The 17,082-nt window shown below is 45.2% G+C and overlaps 1 protein-coding gene across 5 annotated transcripts in view; it reads left to right on the top strand.

Moving 5' to 3' along the window:
• Positions 1–17,082, top strand: part of OSMR (oncostatin M receptor) — a 93,427-nt gene that overhangs the window by 3,584 nt on the left and 72,761 nt on the right. The window contains exon 1 of one of the 5 annotated variants that reach the window (XM_056546113.1): positions 13,705–13,735. The exons of the other annotated variants lie outside the window; for them this stretch is intronic. Within the exon in view, the coding sequence (XP_056402088.1) occupies positions 13,720–13,735 (16 nt within the window). The 5' untranslated portion in view covers positions 13,705–13,719. Of the gene's footprint in view, positions 1–13,704; positions 13,736–17,082 lie in introns of those variants that run through there. 5 annotated transcript variants of the gene reach the window in all.

Raw genomic sequence — 17,082 nt, 5'->3', positions numbered from 1 at the left:
TCAAGTCTGTCAAGTATTCTGTATCAAGTCAGCGTGGTCCTGCATCAAATTTTCCAAGTCCACTATAAGTCCAAGCAAGCCCTGTGGTCTCTGAAGTCACTGGTCACCTCCTTGGGCCTAGCCAAGCTGTAGAGACTGGTACACCTGTCTGACTCAGTAAAGCTGCCGTTGTTCTGTAACTTGGCGTTGGAGTCATTATTTGCCCCCGTGCCTAGCCCAGAATCCAGCAGTATACCTTTGGGTGGTGTAGAGGATAAACCACGCCCTGGCGTCACGAACACAAGGGGTTAATGCCATCTGCCCCTAGGATAATTCTATATGCCCTCATCACACCCTCACCACAAAGAGTTAATGTATTATACTCATGTTAATATGCCTTTAAATGTTGTTACTAAGTCTTATTATAACCAGGGAAGGTGTCAGTGACCAGGTGACTTGCGGGTGACCTATAGGACCCCTCCAAATTGCTCCCTTATATAGCAGGGAGGAGCTAGTTCAGTCAGTTGAGTCGAGTCTAAGCTGAGGAGCAGTACAGTCAAGACCTGAGTGTGTCTGGTGTCCTGAGGGCCTAACCACGCAGCCACGCTTCCATCATCAGTGAACCCTCTTCAGGTAAAAGTCAAAGCCTGGTAAGCAAATACAGGGGAGAAGTCTAGTCAGCATAATCAAGTCTGTCAAGTCTAAAGTCAGCGTGGGACTGCATATTTGAGTCCACTACAAGTCCCAGCAAGCCTGCAAGTCTCCTAAAGTCACTGGTCATCTCCTTGGGCCTAACTGAGCTGTAAAGACAAAATAACATCTGTATGCCTCAGTAAAGCTGCCGTTGTTCCGTAACCTTGCATCGGAGTGATTGTTTGCCCCACACCTGGCCCAGGAACCAGCGGTGGTGTAGAGGATAACCACGCCCTGGCGTCATGAATACTAAGGGTTAATAACATCTGCTCTAAGAGTAACAACAACTGCCCTTCATCAAACCCCTCACCACAGTTTCCTCCAGACATGATGCTGCCCCCACCATGCTTCACTGTAGTGATGGCATTGGGCAGGTGATGGGCAGGGCCTGGTTTCCTCCAGACATGATGCTGCCCCCACCATGATCACTTTAGGGATGCTATTGGGCAGGTGATGGGCAGTGCCTGGTTTTCTCCAGACATGATGCTGCCCCCACCATGCTTCACTGTAGGGATGGTATTGGGCAGGTGATGGGCAGTGCCTGGTTTTGTCCAGACATGATGCTGCCCCCACCATACTTCACTGTAGTGATGGTATTAGGCAGGTGATGGTCAGTGCCTGGTTTCTTCCAGACATGATGCGGCCCCCACCATGATCACTGTAGGGATGGTATTGGGCAGGTGATGGGCAGTGCCTGGTTTCCTCCAGACATGATGCTGCCCCCACCATGATCACTGTAGGGATGGTATTGGGCAGGTGATGGGCAGTGCCTGGTTTCCTCCAGACATGATGCTGCCCCCACCATGATCACTGTAGGGATGGTATTGGGCAGGTGATGGGCAGTGCCTGGTTTCCTCCAGACATGATGCTGCCCCCACCATGATCACTGTAGGGATGGTATTGGGCAGGTGATGGGCAGTACCTGGTTTCCTCCAGACATGATGCTGCCCCCACCATGATCACTGTGGGGATGGTATTAGGCAGGTGATGGGCAGTGCCTGGTTTCCTCCAGACATGATGTGGCCCCCACCATACTTCACTGTATGGATGGTATTGGGCAGGTGATGGGCAGTGCCTGGTTTCCTCCAGACATGATGCTGCCCCCACCATGATCACTGTAGTGATGGTATTGGGCAGGTGATGGACAGTGCCTGGTTTCGTCCAGACATGATGCTGCCCCCACCATACTTCACTGTAGGGATGGTATTGGGCAGGTGATGGGCAGTGCCTGGTTTTGTCCAGACATGATGCTGCCCCCACCATACTTCACTGTAGGGATGGTATTGGGCCGGTGATGGTCAGTGCTTGGTTTGTCCATCAAGATGCTCAGAATTGAGCCTGAAAAGTAGTTCAATCATGGATTCATCAGGTGGTGTTCATGTGTTATTTCTGTCCACTCTGCTATAAAGCCAAGATTGGTGGAGGATGCAGTAATGGTTCTGGACCTTCTGGCTCAGGAAGAGTAATCATTTGGTTCATGGTCACTTCTCTTACCAAGGCTTTTCTCCACCGATTATTTAGTTTAGTGGGGCGCTCAGCTTCTGGTTATTCCAAGCTTCTTCCATCTAAGAATTATGGAGACCAATATGTTGGCAGAAAATCCTCAAATCCAGGTGTGTAAACCTTGTGGCCTTATCCCCAAGAAGACTGGAAGCTGGAATCACTGCCAAAGGGGCTTCAACTATGTACTGAGTTAAGGGTCTGAATACTTATGTCACTAGGGGATGTGGTGTGACATCACGACCACGGCCGCCCGAACCTAGCGTTTTGAACCTAATGTTCAGAACGCAGGGGTGTCTGCACGGAGATCGCGGGGTGGTCCCAGAGGCCAGACCCCCGTGATCAGGGGGATAAGATGTCTAGGGGTGGAGTACCCCTTTAAAAATCTAGACCTGTAACCATGACAAGGGGGCATTCTCTAAGTCTAGGAAAGCAGCTTTAGCCACTTCACTAAAGCAATACTCCGACCCTAAGACATCTTATCCCTGATTGCGGGGGACCCGCCACTGGGGACCCCCACAATCTTTAATGCAGCACCCCGCTATCATCAGCCTCCGGAGCGAACATCGCTCCGGGTCTGATGAATCACGATCAGGGGCCGGAGTATTGTGACGTCACGGCTCCGCCCCTGCGTGACATCACGGCCCCCCTCAATGCAAGCCTATTGGAGGGAGTGTGACAGCCACCATGCCCCCGCCAATAGGCTTGCATTGAGGGGGCGGAGAGTAACCTCACACACTACGATGTTCGCTCCCGAGGCTGATGATAGTGGGGTGCTGCATGAAAGATTGCGGGGGTCCCCAGCGGTGGGACCCCCGCGATCAGGCATCTTATCCCCTATCCTTTGGATAGGGGATAAAATATCTTAGGGCTGGAATACCCCCTTAAACAAGCTCTGCAAGGGCCTTGATGCCTTAAGAAATGTAATAAATTGGGAGCTAGATTTCGTAGACGCTAATCTAGGGATTTGATCTGTCAGATTCGGAGTTATGTGGTGGAATATCAAGTTTAAATTACTGAAACTGTACAAGGATCTTCACAGATTGGTTTAAAATGGTGTAAGGTGCAAAATAAGACCCCACTATTCTCACTATAATCTGTAACATGATACCTGAAAAGGCACATTCATAGAAGCCCCCCTAACTTGGCGAACAAGCTGGCACTGACCCTAAAGAATCACTATCAAAATAGAAAGCAAAGCTCCGCTCACCCCTCCACGTTGTAACTCCAATGTCCGAGCTGGCCAGTGCAAGGGCGTAGCTGCTGGAAGCACGATGAGGAATGTGAAGGAGATCCTTGGTGAAGGAAAAACCAGCACTCCGGTCCACTCTCGGGAGTATATTAAAACTTGAAGACGTTATTTAATCTATTTAAAAACATGTACAAAAGAGAAGGGAAAAGTTAAAACGTACAAACGAGCACCGGCACGTTTCGGGAGGACCCATTGTCAAGGTATGGTGATGGTATATTTTTAAATGGTTTGAATAAAGCCTTCAAGTATTAATATACTCCCAAGAGTGGACCAGAGTGCTGGTTTTTCCTTCAACAAGGATCTCCTTCACATAAAGAATCAGTATAAGACAGAAATGTCCTTGTTCAGCTCTATCCTTTCTCGAAAAGCAAAATTCTCCTTCTTAGGACTGAAATGTAGTAGAAGGTATGCTCGCAGTGTGGACTGGAACAAGGATTAGAAACAGCGACTGAATTGTAGAGTAGATAGGATACATGTGTATGTAGACCTAGCGAAGACAGGAGCATGGTGAATAGAGATGTCGCAAATTGTTCGCCGGCGAACAGTTCCCGGCGAACTTAGCATGTTTGCGTTCGCATCGCCGGGCAAACATATGTGAAGTTTGATTCGCCCCCTATACTTTAACATTGCGGTAAACTTTGACCCTGTGAGTCAGAGTCAGCAGACACATTACAGCCAATCAGCAGCAGTCCCTCCCTTCCAGACCCTCCTACCTCCTGCACCGACGCCATTTTACCTTCATTCGGCATGCTGCAGGCTTAGAAAGTGGAGGGACAGAGAAGCTGCTCCTGCTGTAATAGGGAAAGCAATAGCTAGGTTGCTGCTAGGTGGTGTATTCAGGGTCCACTTTACTCCTAAAGCATTAGTCTAACATCTGCTTTAAGGACAGCACCCAAAAAAGCCCTTTTTAGGGCTCAAATATCAGTCCGTGTGTCTTGCAATAGCTGGAGTCACCCTGGTTGGGAGGGAACCGCTGGTTAAAAGGGGTACTCCGGTGTAAAACGTAATTTCCTTCAAACAACTAACTACAGTATTAAAAGGGCTATAAGTTTAGTCCGTGTGTCTTGCAACTGCTGGAGGCACCCTGGTTGGGGACCTCTGCTTAAAAGGGGAACTCCTCTGGCAACCTTTTTTGCTCATTGTCACACTAGTGCAAATCACATTTGGTGTGACAGTTGTTCAAATAAAAATAAAAAATACCTTTTTTTTGGCTGTGAAATAAAACCAGTGCTGCCTAAAGGGGGGCTCTAACTATGTGCTGCCTAATATGGGGGAATCTATATGCTGCCTAAAGGGGGGCTCTATGTGCTGCCTAAAGGGGGGCTCTATGTGCTGCCTAAAGGGGGGCTCTAACTATGTGCTGCCTAACATGGGGGAACCTATGTGCTGCCTAAAGGGGGATCTAACTATGTGCTGCCTAAAGGGGATCTAACTATGTGCTGCCTAAAGGGGGGATCTAACTATGTGCTGCCAAAAGGGGGGATCTAACTATGTGCTGCCTAAAGGGAGGCTCTACCTATGTGCTGCCTAAAGGCGGGCTCTAACTATGTGATGCCTAAAGGGGATCTAACTATGTGCTGCCTAAAGGGAGGCTCTACCTATGTGCTGCCTAAAGGGGGGCTCTAACTATGTGCTGCCTAATATGGGGGAATCTATGTGCTGCCTAAAGGGGGGATCTAACTATGTGATGCCTAAAGGGGGGCTCTATGTGCTGCCTAAAGGAGGCTAAAGCACGTTATTCCAAAGAATTTAGGAATAATAGGTGATTTATGCCCTTTATGGATCAAAACCAGACTCTGCATCAACTATGTAATTTACCATGGGAGTTTTGGATCCCCCTCCGGCACGCCACAGTCCAGGTATTAGTCCCCTTGAAACAACTTTTAAACCCCTATGTGGTCAGAAAGAGTCCCTGTGGGTTTTCAAATTCGCCTGCCCATTGAAGTCCTTTTTTTTAAATCAACTGGTGCCAGAAAGTTAAACAGATTTGTAAATTACTTCTATAAAAAAAAATCTCAATCCTTCCAGTACTTTTTAGGGGCTGTATACTACTGAGGAAATGCTTTACTTATTAGATTTTTCTGATGTAATGACCACAGTGCTCTCTGCTGACCTCTGCTGTCCATTTTAGGAACTGTCCTGAGCAGCATATGTTCGCTATGTGGATTTTCTCCTGCTCTGGACAGTTCCTAAAATGGACAGAGGTGTCAGCAGAGAGCACTGTGGTCATGACATCAGAGAAATCTAAAAAGTAAAGCATTTCCTCTGTAGTATATAGCCCCAAAAAAGTACTGGAAGGATTAGGATTTTTTTAATAGAAGTAATTCACAAATCTGTTTAACTTTCTGGCACAAGTTGATTTAAAAAAAAAAAAAAAAAGTTTTCCTCGGGAGTACCCCTTTAACGACGCAGGACGTATATTTACGTCCTGCGCCGGCTCCCGCGATATGAAGCGGGATCGCGCCGCGATCCCGCATCATATCGCGTCGGTCCCGGCGCTAATCAACGGCCGGGACCCGCGGCTAATACCACACATCGCCGATCGCGGCGATGTGCGGTATTAACCCTTTAGAAGCGGCGGTCAAAGCTGACCGCCGCTTCTGAAGTGAAACTGAAAGTATCCTGGCTGCTCAGTCGGGCTGTTCGGGACCGCCGCGGTGAAATCGCGGCGTCCCGAACAGCTGATCGGACACCGGGAGGGACCTTACCTGCCTCCTCGGTGTCCGATCGACGAATGACTGCTCCGTGCCTGAGATCCCGGCAGGAGCAGTCAAGCGCCGATAATGCTGATCACAGGCGTGTTAATACACGCCTGTGATCAGGATGAGAGATCAGTGTGTGCAGTGTTATAGGTCCCTATGGGACCTATAACACTGCAAAAAAAAAGTAAAAAAAAAGTGTTAATAAAGGTCATTTAACCCCTTCCATAATAAAAGTTTGAATCACCCCCCTTTTCCCATAAAAAAAATAAAACAGTGTAAAAAAAAATAAAAATAAACATATGTGGTATCGCCGCGTGCGTAAATGTCCGAACTATAAAAATATATCATTAATTAAGCCGTGCGGTCAATGGCGTACGCGCAAAAAAATTCCAAAGTCCAAAAAAGCGTATTTTGGTAACTTTTTATAACATTAAAAAGTGATCAAAAAGTCAGATCAAAACAAAAATCATACCAATAAAAACTTCAGATCACGGCGCAAAAAATTAGTTTTCATACCGCCCCATACGTGGAAAAATAAAAAAGTTATAGGGGTCAGAAGATGACATTTTTAAACGTATAAATTTTCCTGCATGTAGTTATGATTTTTTCCAGAAGTGCGACAAAATCAAACCTATATAAGTAGGGGATCATTTTAACCGTATGGACCTACAGAATAATGATAAGGTGTAATTTTTACCAAAATATGCACTGCGTAGAAACGGAAGCCCCCAAAAGTTACAAAATGGCATTTTTTTTTCGATTTTGTCACACAATGATTTTTTTTCTGTTTCGCCGTGCATTTTTGGGTAAAATGACTAATGTCACTGCAAAGTAGAATTGGCGATGCAAAAAATAAGCCATAATATGGATTTTTAGGTGGAAAATTGAAAGGGTTATGATTTTTAAAAGGTAAGGAGGAAAAAACGAAAGTGCAAAAACGGAAAAACCCTGAGTCCTTAAGGGGTTAAGGACACAGCCAATTCTTTATTTAGCATTTTTGTTTTTATCTCCCCGCCTTCTAAAATTCATAATTCATATTTTCCCCACAGACTCATAAGAGGGCTGGATTTTTTTGTGCAACCAATTGTACTAATTATATCACTCATTTTACCATAAAATGTATGGCGAAACCAAAAAGTTATTATTTGTGTGGGGATATTGAAAAGAAAACCGCAATTTCTGCTAATTTGGTTTCATTTTCACGCTGTACACTTTATGGTAAAACTGACATGTTTTCTTTATTCTGGGGGTCAATTAGATTAAATGATACCCATGTTAAGATACTTTTCTGTTACTGTATTGCTTTTAAAAAAAATAAACTTTTAAGTAACCAAATACCGATACCAAATATTGTTTATTAATTCTTTTTTTTTTTTTTTTCTGGGGTAAAAATGGAAAAATGGGACATATAAATTTTTATTTGGGGAGTGGCTTTTTCACATTTTTTTTTTATTACTTTTTTTTACAATTTTTTTTTTTTACACTTTTAATGTCCCCATGGGAAACTATTTATAACAATCATTAGATTGCTAATACTGTTCAGTGCTATGCATATGCATAGTAATGATCAGTATTATCGGCAATCTGCAAGAGAAGAAGACACCAGGAGGATGGACGGAGGCAGGTAAGGGGACCTCCATCCACCATCTTGGATGATCAGATCCCCGCGACAGTGCCGCAGGCGATCTGATCATCTATTACAGGTGACCCATTTCTGCAGATGCTGTGATCTGAATAGATCATGGCATCTGAGAGGTTAATGGCAGACATCAGCGCGATCACTGATGTCCGCTATTACCGATCTTCTCCTGCAAGGACCTGACATGTAACCAAATTATAGTTCAGCTGTACAGTAAATTGCAAGACATGTGGGCAATATTAACCCTCTGCACTCTGCAAGACCTCAGTGTATGCCTGACGTTAAAGGGGTACTCCGCTACTAGACATCTTATCCCCTATGTAAATAATAGGGGATAAGATGTCTGATTGCAGGGGTCCTGCTGCTGGGGCTCCCTGCGATCTCCCACAACACCGGGCATTCTAAACAAACGCTGGGTTCCTGTTGCAATGGTCTAGACGTCATGGCCACTCCCCCCTCGTGACATCACACCCCTCCATTCATGTCTATCGGCCGACACGCCCCCTCCCATAGACATGAATGGAGGAGGTGTGGAGTGACATCACAAGGGGCATGGTCGTGATGTCACGATCACGGCCTCCGGCTCCAAGCGTTCAGAATAAAATGTTCAGAACGCTGGAGCACCGGAGTACCCCTTTAAGTGCAATTCAAAGAAAACATTCTCCAGTACCTGAAATACACAACATACATCCAGCAGACCTTTTATACCTCAGCTACCTGACAACTTTCTAGTCGGTGGCAGCTAGAACAGCCGTACTGGGGCACCAAAATTTACCCTAATATGTGACAATGAGGATTTTGTTTCCTTCCTCATTGGCCCCGATTTATAAAAATGTGTGAGAGAAAAACTGGAGAGATTTTTTTCCACATCAACCAATCACAGCTCATCTTTTCTTACTTGGTTTTCTTGGTTTCCTTACTTGGTCTCATGCTTTTTGAGCATCACCTACCCCACTTTTCATAAATACCCCTCATGGTCTCCAGATTTAGTGAAAGTCTATGAGACTTTCATTGACTCTTTACACTCTTGCTCAACTTTCTGAGGAGACCGAGCAGAAACCAAGGGGCACATTGATTCTTTACCTTCACACTAGTGATTGGTGGGGGTCTCAGCACCTGAACCCCCATTAATCAAAACTTCTGACATGTCAATATAATTTGTTAAAAGTTTATTTACTGTATACTTTAAAGAGAACCTGCCACCAAATTAAACTTTTAATATAGTGTTCCTTGTGTAATTAGCAGACACTTTCCCATTCACTTGCTTTTTAACCCCTTAAGGACCGAACCCTTTTTCACCTTAAGGACCGGAGCGTTTTTTGCAATTCTGACCACTGTCACTTTAAACATTAATAACTCTGGAATGCTTTTAGTTATCATTCTGATTCCGAGATTTTTTTTTCGTGACATATTCTACTTTAACTTAGTGGTAAATTTTTATGGTAACTTGCATCCTTTCTTGGTGAAAAATCACCAAATTTGATGAAAAAAATGAAAATTTTGCATTTTTCTAACTTTGAAGCTCTCTGCTTGTAAGGAAAATGGATATTCAAAATATTTTTTTTTTGGGTTCACATATAAAATATGTCTACTTTATGTTTGCATCATAAAATTTATGAGTTTTTACTTTTGGAAGACACCAGAGGGCTTCAAAGTTCAGCAGCAATTTTGAAATTTTTTACAAAATTTTCAAACTCGATATTTTTCATGGACCAGTTCACGTTTGAAGTGGATTTGAAGGACCTTCATATTAGAAATGCCACATAAAAGACCCCATTATAAAAACTACACCCCCCAAAGTATTCAAAATGACATTCAGTAAGTGTATTAACCCTTTAGGTGTTTCACAGGAATAGCAGCAAAGTGAAGGAGAAAATTCAAAATCTTCATTTTTTACACTCGCATGTTCTTGTAGACTCAATTTTTGAATTTTTGCAAGTGGTAAAAAGGAGAAAATTTTTACTTGTATTTGAAACCCAATTTCTCTCGAGTAAGCACATACCTCATATGTCTATGTTAATTGTTCGGCGGGCGCAGTAGAGGGCTCAGAAGGGAAGTAGCGTCAAATGGTTTTTGGGGGGCATGTCACCTTTAGGAAGCCCCTATGGTGCCAGAACAGCAAAAAAACACACATGGCATACCATTTTGGAAACTAGACCCCTCGGGGAACGTAACAAGGGGTAAAGTGAACCTTAATACCCCACAGGTGTTTCACGACTTTTGCATATGTAAAAAAAATAATTTTTTTTTTACCTAAAATGCTTGGTTTCCCAAAAATTTTACATTTTTAAAAAGTGTAATAGCAGAAAATACCCCCCAAAATTTGAAACCCAATTTCTCCCGATTCAGAAAACACCCCATATGGGGGTGAAAATTGCTCTGCTGGCGCACTACAGGTCTCAGAAGAGAAGGAGTCACATTTGGCTTTTTGAAAGCAAATTTTGCTCTGGGGGCATGCCGCATTTAGGAAGCCCCTATGGTGCCAGAACAGCAAAAAAAAAAAACACATGGCATACCATTTTGGAAACTAGACCCCTCGGGGAACATAACAAGGGGTAATGTGAACCTTAATACCCTACAGGTGTTTCACGACTTTTGCATATGTAAAAAAAAATGTTTTATTTTTTACCTAATATGCTTGGATTCCCAAAATTTTAACATTTTTAAAAAGGGTAATAGCAGGAAATACCCCCCAAAATTTGAAGCCCAATTTCTCCCGATTCAGAAAACACCCCATATGGGGGTGAAAAGTGCTCTGCTGGCGCACTACAGGTCTCAGAAGAGAAGGAGTCACATTTGGCTTTTTGAAAGCAAATTTTGCTCTGGGGGCATGCCGCATTTAGGAAGCCCCTATGGTGCCAGAACAGCAAAAAAAAAACACATGGCATACCATTTTGGAAACTAGACCCCTCGGGGAACGTAACAAGGGGTAATGTGAACCTTAATACCCTACAGGTGTTTCACGACTTTTGCATATGTGAACATTTTTTATTTTTTTTTACCTAAAATGCTTGGTTTCCCAAAATTTTTACATTTTTAAAAAGGGTAATAGCAGAAAACCCCCCCCCAAAATTTGAAGCCCAATTTCTCCCGATTCAGAAAACACCCCATATGGGGGAGAAAAGTGCTCTGCTGGCGCACTACAGGTCTCAGAAGAGAAGGAGTCACATTTGGCTTTTTGAAAGCAAATTTTGCTCTGGGGGCATGCCGCATTTAGGAAGCCCCTATGGTGCCAGGACAGCAAAAAAACAAACACATGGCATACCATTTTGGAAACTAGACCTCTCGAGGAACGTAACAAGGGGTTAAGTGAACCTTTATACCCCACAGGTGTTTCATGACTTTTGTATATGTAAAAAAAAAAATTTTTTTTTACCTAAAATGCTTGTTTTCCCAAAAATGTTACATTTTTAAAAAAGGTAAAAGCAGAAAATCCCCCCCAAAATTTGTAACACAATTTCTCCCGAGTACGGCGATACCCCATATGTGACCCTAAACTGTTGCCTTGAAATACGACAGGGCTCCAAAGTGAGAGTGCCATGCGCATTTGAGGCCTAAATTAGGGATTGCATAGGGGTGGACATAGGGGTATTCTACGCCAGTGATTCCCAAACAGGGGGCCTCCAGCTGTTGTAAAACTCCCAGCATGCCTGGACAGTCAGAGGCTATCTGGCAATACTGGGAGTATTTGTTTTGCAACAGCTGGAGGCTCCGTTCTGGAAACAGTGGCGTACCAGACATTTTTCATTTTTATTGGGGAGGGGAGGGGGGCTGTGTAGGGGTATGTGTATATGTAGTGTTTTTTACTTTTTATTTTATTTTGTGGTAGTGTAGTGTAGTGTTTTTAGGGTACAGTCACACGGGCGGGGGTTCACAGTAGTTTCTCGCTGGTAGTTTGAGCTGTGGCAGAAAATTTGACGCAGCTCAAACTTGCAGCCGGATACTTACTGTAATCCTCCGCCCATGTGAGTGTACCCTGTACGTTCACATTGGGGGGGGAACATCCAGCTGTTGCAAAACTACAACTCCCAGCATGTACGGTCTATCAGTGCATGCTGGGAGTTGTGGTTTTGCAACCGCTGGAGGCTCCGTTTTGGAAACAGTGACGTAGCAGACGTTTTTCATTTTTATTGGGGAGGGGAGGGGGGCTGTGTAGGGGTATGTGTATATGTAGTGTTTTTTACTTTTTATTTTATTGTGTGTTAGTGTAGTGTTTTTAGGGTACAGTCGCACGGGCGGGGGTTCACAGTAGTTTCTCGCTGGCAGTTTGAGCTGCGACAGAAAATTTGTCGCAGCTCAAACTTGCAGCCGGATACTTACTGTAATCCTCCGCCCATGTGAGTGTACCCTGTACGTTCACATTGGGGGGGGGAGAAACATCCAGCTGTTGCAAAACTACAACTCCAAGCATGTACAGTCTATCAGTGCATGCTGGGAGTTGTAGTTTTGCAACAGCTGGAGACACACAGGTTGTGAAACACTGAGTTTGGTAACAAACTCAGTGTTTTGCAACCAGTGTGCTTTCAGCTGTTGCAAAAGCTACAACCCCCATCATGTACGGACAGCGGAAGGGCATGCTGGGTCTTGTAGTTATGCAACAGCCGGAGGCATACTACATTGGCTGGGGATGCTGGGGATTGTAGTTATGCAACAGCTGGAGACACACTGGTTTACTACTTAACTCAGTGTGCCTTCAGCTGTTGCAAAACTACAACTCTCAGCAGTCACCGACAGCCAACGGGCATGCTGGGAGTTGTAGTTATGCAACCACCAGATGCACCACTACAACTCCCAGCATGCACTTTAGCTGATTGTGCAAGCTGGGAGTTGTAGTTACACAACAGCTGAAGGTACACTTTTACATAGAAAGAATGTGCCTTCAGCTGTTGCAAAACTACAAGTCCCAGCATGCCCATAAGGGCATGCTGGGAGTTGTGGTGGTCTGCCTCCTGCTGTTGCATAACTACAGCTCCCAGCATGCCCTTGTTGCATGCTGGGAGCTGTTGCTAAGCAACAGCAGGAGGCTGTCACTCACCTGCAACGATCCAGCCGCACAGGTCAGTCCCTCGTCGTCTCCGCCGCCGCCGCTGCTCCTGGGGCCCCGATCCCAACAGGGACGCCGGGGATCGGGGTCCCCAGCACCGGGGGTCGTCTTCCCGCACCCGCTCACGTCCTCCGGAAGAGGGGCGGAGCGGGTTGCGGGAGTGACACCCGCAGCAGGCGCCCTGATTGGTCGGCCGGTAATCCGGCCGACGAATCAGGGCGATCGTGAGGTGGCACCAGTGCCACCTCACCCCTGCTGTCAATGGCTGTTCGGGGCCGTCTCTGACGGCCCCGATCAGCCAGTAATTCCGGGTCATCGGGTCACTGGAGACCCGATTGACCCGGAATCCGCCGCAGATCGCTGGACTGAATTGTCCAGCGATCTGCGGCAATCGCCGACATGGGGGGACATAATGACCCCCCTGGGCGATATGCCGGGATGCCTGCTGAACGATTTCAGCAGGCATCCGGCTCCGGCTCCCCTCCGGCTAGCGGTGGGGGCCGGAAATGCTCAGGGCGTATCCATACGCCCTCGGTCCTTAAGGACTTGGAAACGGGGGCGTATGGATACGCCCTATGTCCTTAAGGGGTTAAATGATCAATATAAATATGTTTAAAATGTAATAGAAAAAACGGCCACTAAGTGCCTCTGTTCTGTTCCCAGCCTTAATTAATACAGTGCGTTTGGTCTCCTCTCGTCCTGGCAGAAGACCAAACACAGAAAGCGCTTCCCTGCACTGAGCTTGATTGACAGCTGCACAGAGCCTCACTGAAACATGCACAGAGCCTGAGGTCTTCTATTCATCACAGCTCTGCAACAATGTGGGGGTGGAAGTGGTCCCCCAGCAGGCTTCAGTGATGTCATGCCTGCTGGGAAATGCCCACTTTCTCTTGCTGGGAAATTGCACTATATGAGCAAGAAGAACGGTAAGATACACAGCTTTTTAACGCTCTGAATTTTTTTGAGGGTTGGAAAAGTGTTAGGAGTAGTTAGGGAACATAGCCTGAGTTAGTTTAGAAAAGTTGATTTGGTGACAGGTACTTAAAAAAAAAAGTAAAAATACACATTTTCCTTAAAATAAAATACCTCAATTTATAAAACATTTACAGTGTATACTTTAAATAAAGTAAAAATACATGTTTTCTTTCAAATAAAAGACCTCAATTTATAAAACATATACAGTGCTATAACCCCCGCACACTTGATATCCCCATAACTTCCATTATATATATATATATATATATATATATATACATACCGTATTTATCGCACTTTTTCTTCCCCAAAACTGGGGGGGAAAAGTCGGTGTGTCTTATACGGCGAATACACCCCTATGGCGGCGGTCCCTGCGGCCATCAACGGCCGGGACCCGCGGCTAATACAGGACATTACCAATCGCGGTGATGCCCTGTATTAACCCTTCAGACGCGGCGATCAAAGCTGACCGCCGCGTCTGAAGGGAAAGTGACACTAACCTGGCTGTTCAGTCGGGCTGTTCGGGACCGTCACGATTTCACCGCGGCGGTCCCGAACAGCCCGACAGAATAGCCGGGTTAGTGCTTACAGGACACTGGGGGGGACCTTACCTGCCTTCTCGGTGTCTTCTCCGTTCAGGGTTCCCCTGTATGGCCGGTGCTCTCCTTCCTCGTCATCACGTCGTCGCGTACGTGCGTCGGCGTGCGTAACGACGTGATGGCGGCGACGGAGAGCGAGGATACCCGGCCGGCAGCAGAGACGTTCCGGAGCGACGGGGACACGGCGACAGCTATGGAGCGTCATCCAGGGCAGCGGTGACGGGTCCGGAGCGGCGGGGACACGTGAGTATTACCTCCTATGCAGTGGTCTTCAATCTGCGGACCTCCAGATGTTGCAAAACTACAACTCCCAGCATGCATGCTGGGAGTTATAGTTTTGCAACATCTGGAGGTCCGCAGGTTGAAGACCACTATTGGGTTCAAAATCTTTAATTTTTTTGATTTTGCACCTAAAAATAGGGTGCGTCTTATACGCCGGTGCGTCCTATAGGGCGAAAAATACGGTATGTTACTATATTATGTCTGTGATTAACAAGGTTAAAGGAAATCTGTCATGTGTCACCTGAACTAACCTGACAGGCAGTGCAGGTGACACTGATGACAACAATACTTACCTGTGTTCCAAGATTTTAACACTTCCATTGCTTCTTCATATAAGAATACTTGTCATACAGGAATAGTGTACTTGAACATAATGCAAAAATCACCCAGTACATACTCGCCGATACGTGATCACAGCTTTACAAGGGACCTCTTCGGCTCCAGCCGAAGCTCAATGCGGACATGTCCAATGGTGCTGTGAAACCTGCTTCCTCTGAGATCAGCATAGAAGGCTCACCAGCGGTGAGCTTGATTGGCGACATTTCAGGATCACTCCCTTTCTCAAGCCTGACGTGAACAACCCACCACCACCACCATCACAGGTTTGCGATCTAAAATGGATGGTGTTAGAATAAATAAATTGAATAAGCAGTGTAGAAATAAAAAACAGGTTATTGAAATGGGAAGTATTCTGGATTTCTAAGTTGAATGTTATGACCCCAAATGGTATTAATGAATATTGTAATTTTTGTGTATTTTTGGAGATACTGTTCCCGACGATTATTTATGTGGCTGTACCATCTACCACTAGATTGATTTTATAAAGATTTTAACTTTTAGACATGAACTCCCGCGAGATCGAGGTCTATATAATGTGGTGGTGGGTTGTTCACGTCAGGCTTGAGAAAGGGAGTGATCCTGAAACGTCGCCAATCAAGCTCACCGGCTGGTGAGCCTTCTACGCTGATCTCAGAGGAAGCAGGTTTCACAGAACCATTGGACATGTCCGCATTGAGCTCCGGCTGGAGCCGAAGAGGTCCCTTGTAAAGCTGTGATCACGTATCGGCGAGTATGCACTGGGTGATTTTTGCATTATGTTCAAGTACACTATTCCTGTATGACAAGTATTCTTCTATGAAGAAGCAATGGAAGTGAAGTGTTAAAATCTTGGAACATAAGTGTTGTACGAGTGCTTTCTACATTGGATTGGTTATACATTGAGTGCCGTGGAGACTCAGGTGCACTTCGATACACCCAGACCCTTGTTTCTATTTGAACAATACTTACCTGGTCCGGTTCCGTGTTGTGGTTCTCCCACAATCTTCTCCCGTATCTTCAGTTCCGGCACCAACTTTGAGCATGGGCGGAGCTTTGTGACATCCCCGCTGCTGCTTTTCTGCTGGGTCTCACTGCTAACAGTCATGAAGCTCTGCCCATGCTCCAAGCTGGCCCCGCAAAGGAAGATATGGTGGAAAATTGCAGGAGAACCGGCACACGGAATGGGACCAGGTAAGTATGATTGTCATCAGTGTCACCTGCACTACCTGTCTGTACCCACAGGTTAGTGCAGATGACACTGCTGACAGATTTCTTTTAAAAATGGAAAAAAGAATGTGGCAGATTGTTTTTTCTTTGCGTGTTCAAAATCAAATAAATACAAATAAATTAATTTTAAAAAAATAAAAAAATTGACACACAATAACAAACACTAAGCTAACATTACCCAAAAATAATGCCTGATGAAGCAGCTGTGCTGTGAAACGCGTTGCATTATGGGTGAATAAACGTTTTTATCCTGTTACCTGGTGGTTGAGCGCCCGTGTATCCTGTCTACACCTAGGAGATTTTATTGTTCATTTATTACCCAAAAATAGTACATGTATGTAGCAGCTACAACTTTTCCTACAAAAACCGCCCGACATATTGCTGCATTGATCCAAAAACTAAATAAAAAACAATCTAAAGGCTCAAAATGGCCTAGTCCTGTTGGGGTTAAATGAATAAAGTCAAACCCTGGTGTGTGTGTTTTCTTTATTTTTTTTTATAAAGTTTCTTCCTTGTCGTAGCAGCGTGTTTTTTTTGGATGAATTAGCTGTTTTCCCAACAATGACCAGACCGAACATGTTTCGTAGTGACACAGTGCACAGAGGAGGACAAAGATGTAGAGAATGTGGGTTCCTCCCATAGTAGAGTATTATATACTGCAGGACGGGGTTCCCCAAACTGTGATTCTCCAGCTGTTGCAAAACTACAACTCTCATCATGTAGAGCCATAGGTGAGGGACAGCTGGTATTTTGGCGACCCTGATGGTATTTTTATATTAAAAATACCGGCAATGCAATGGGCGGTATTTATCCAGTGAATCCTCCAACTCCCGGAATGTTGCGCCATATGCTATACCAGTGTTTCCCAACCA

The sequence above is a fragment of the Hyla sarda genome, chromosome 1 (genome assembly GCF_029499605.1).
Source record: "Hyla sarda isolate aHylSar1 chromosome 1, aHylSar1.hap1, whole genome shotgun sequence".
NCBI classification, from domain to species: domain Eukaryota; kingdom Metazoa; phylum Chordata; class Amphibia; order Anura; family Hylidae; genus Hyla; species Hyla sarda.
Note: the sequence above shows the minus strand (reverse complement) of the source record. Positions and strands in the feature narration are given on the sequence as shown.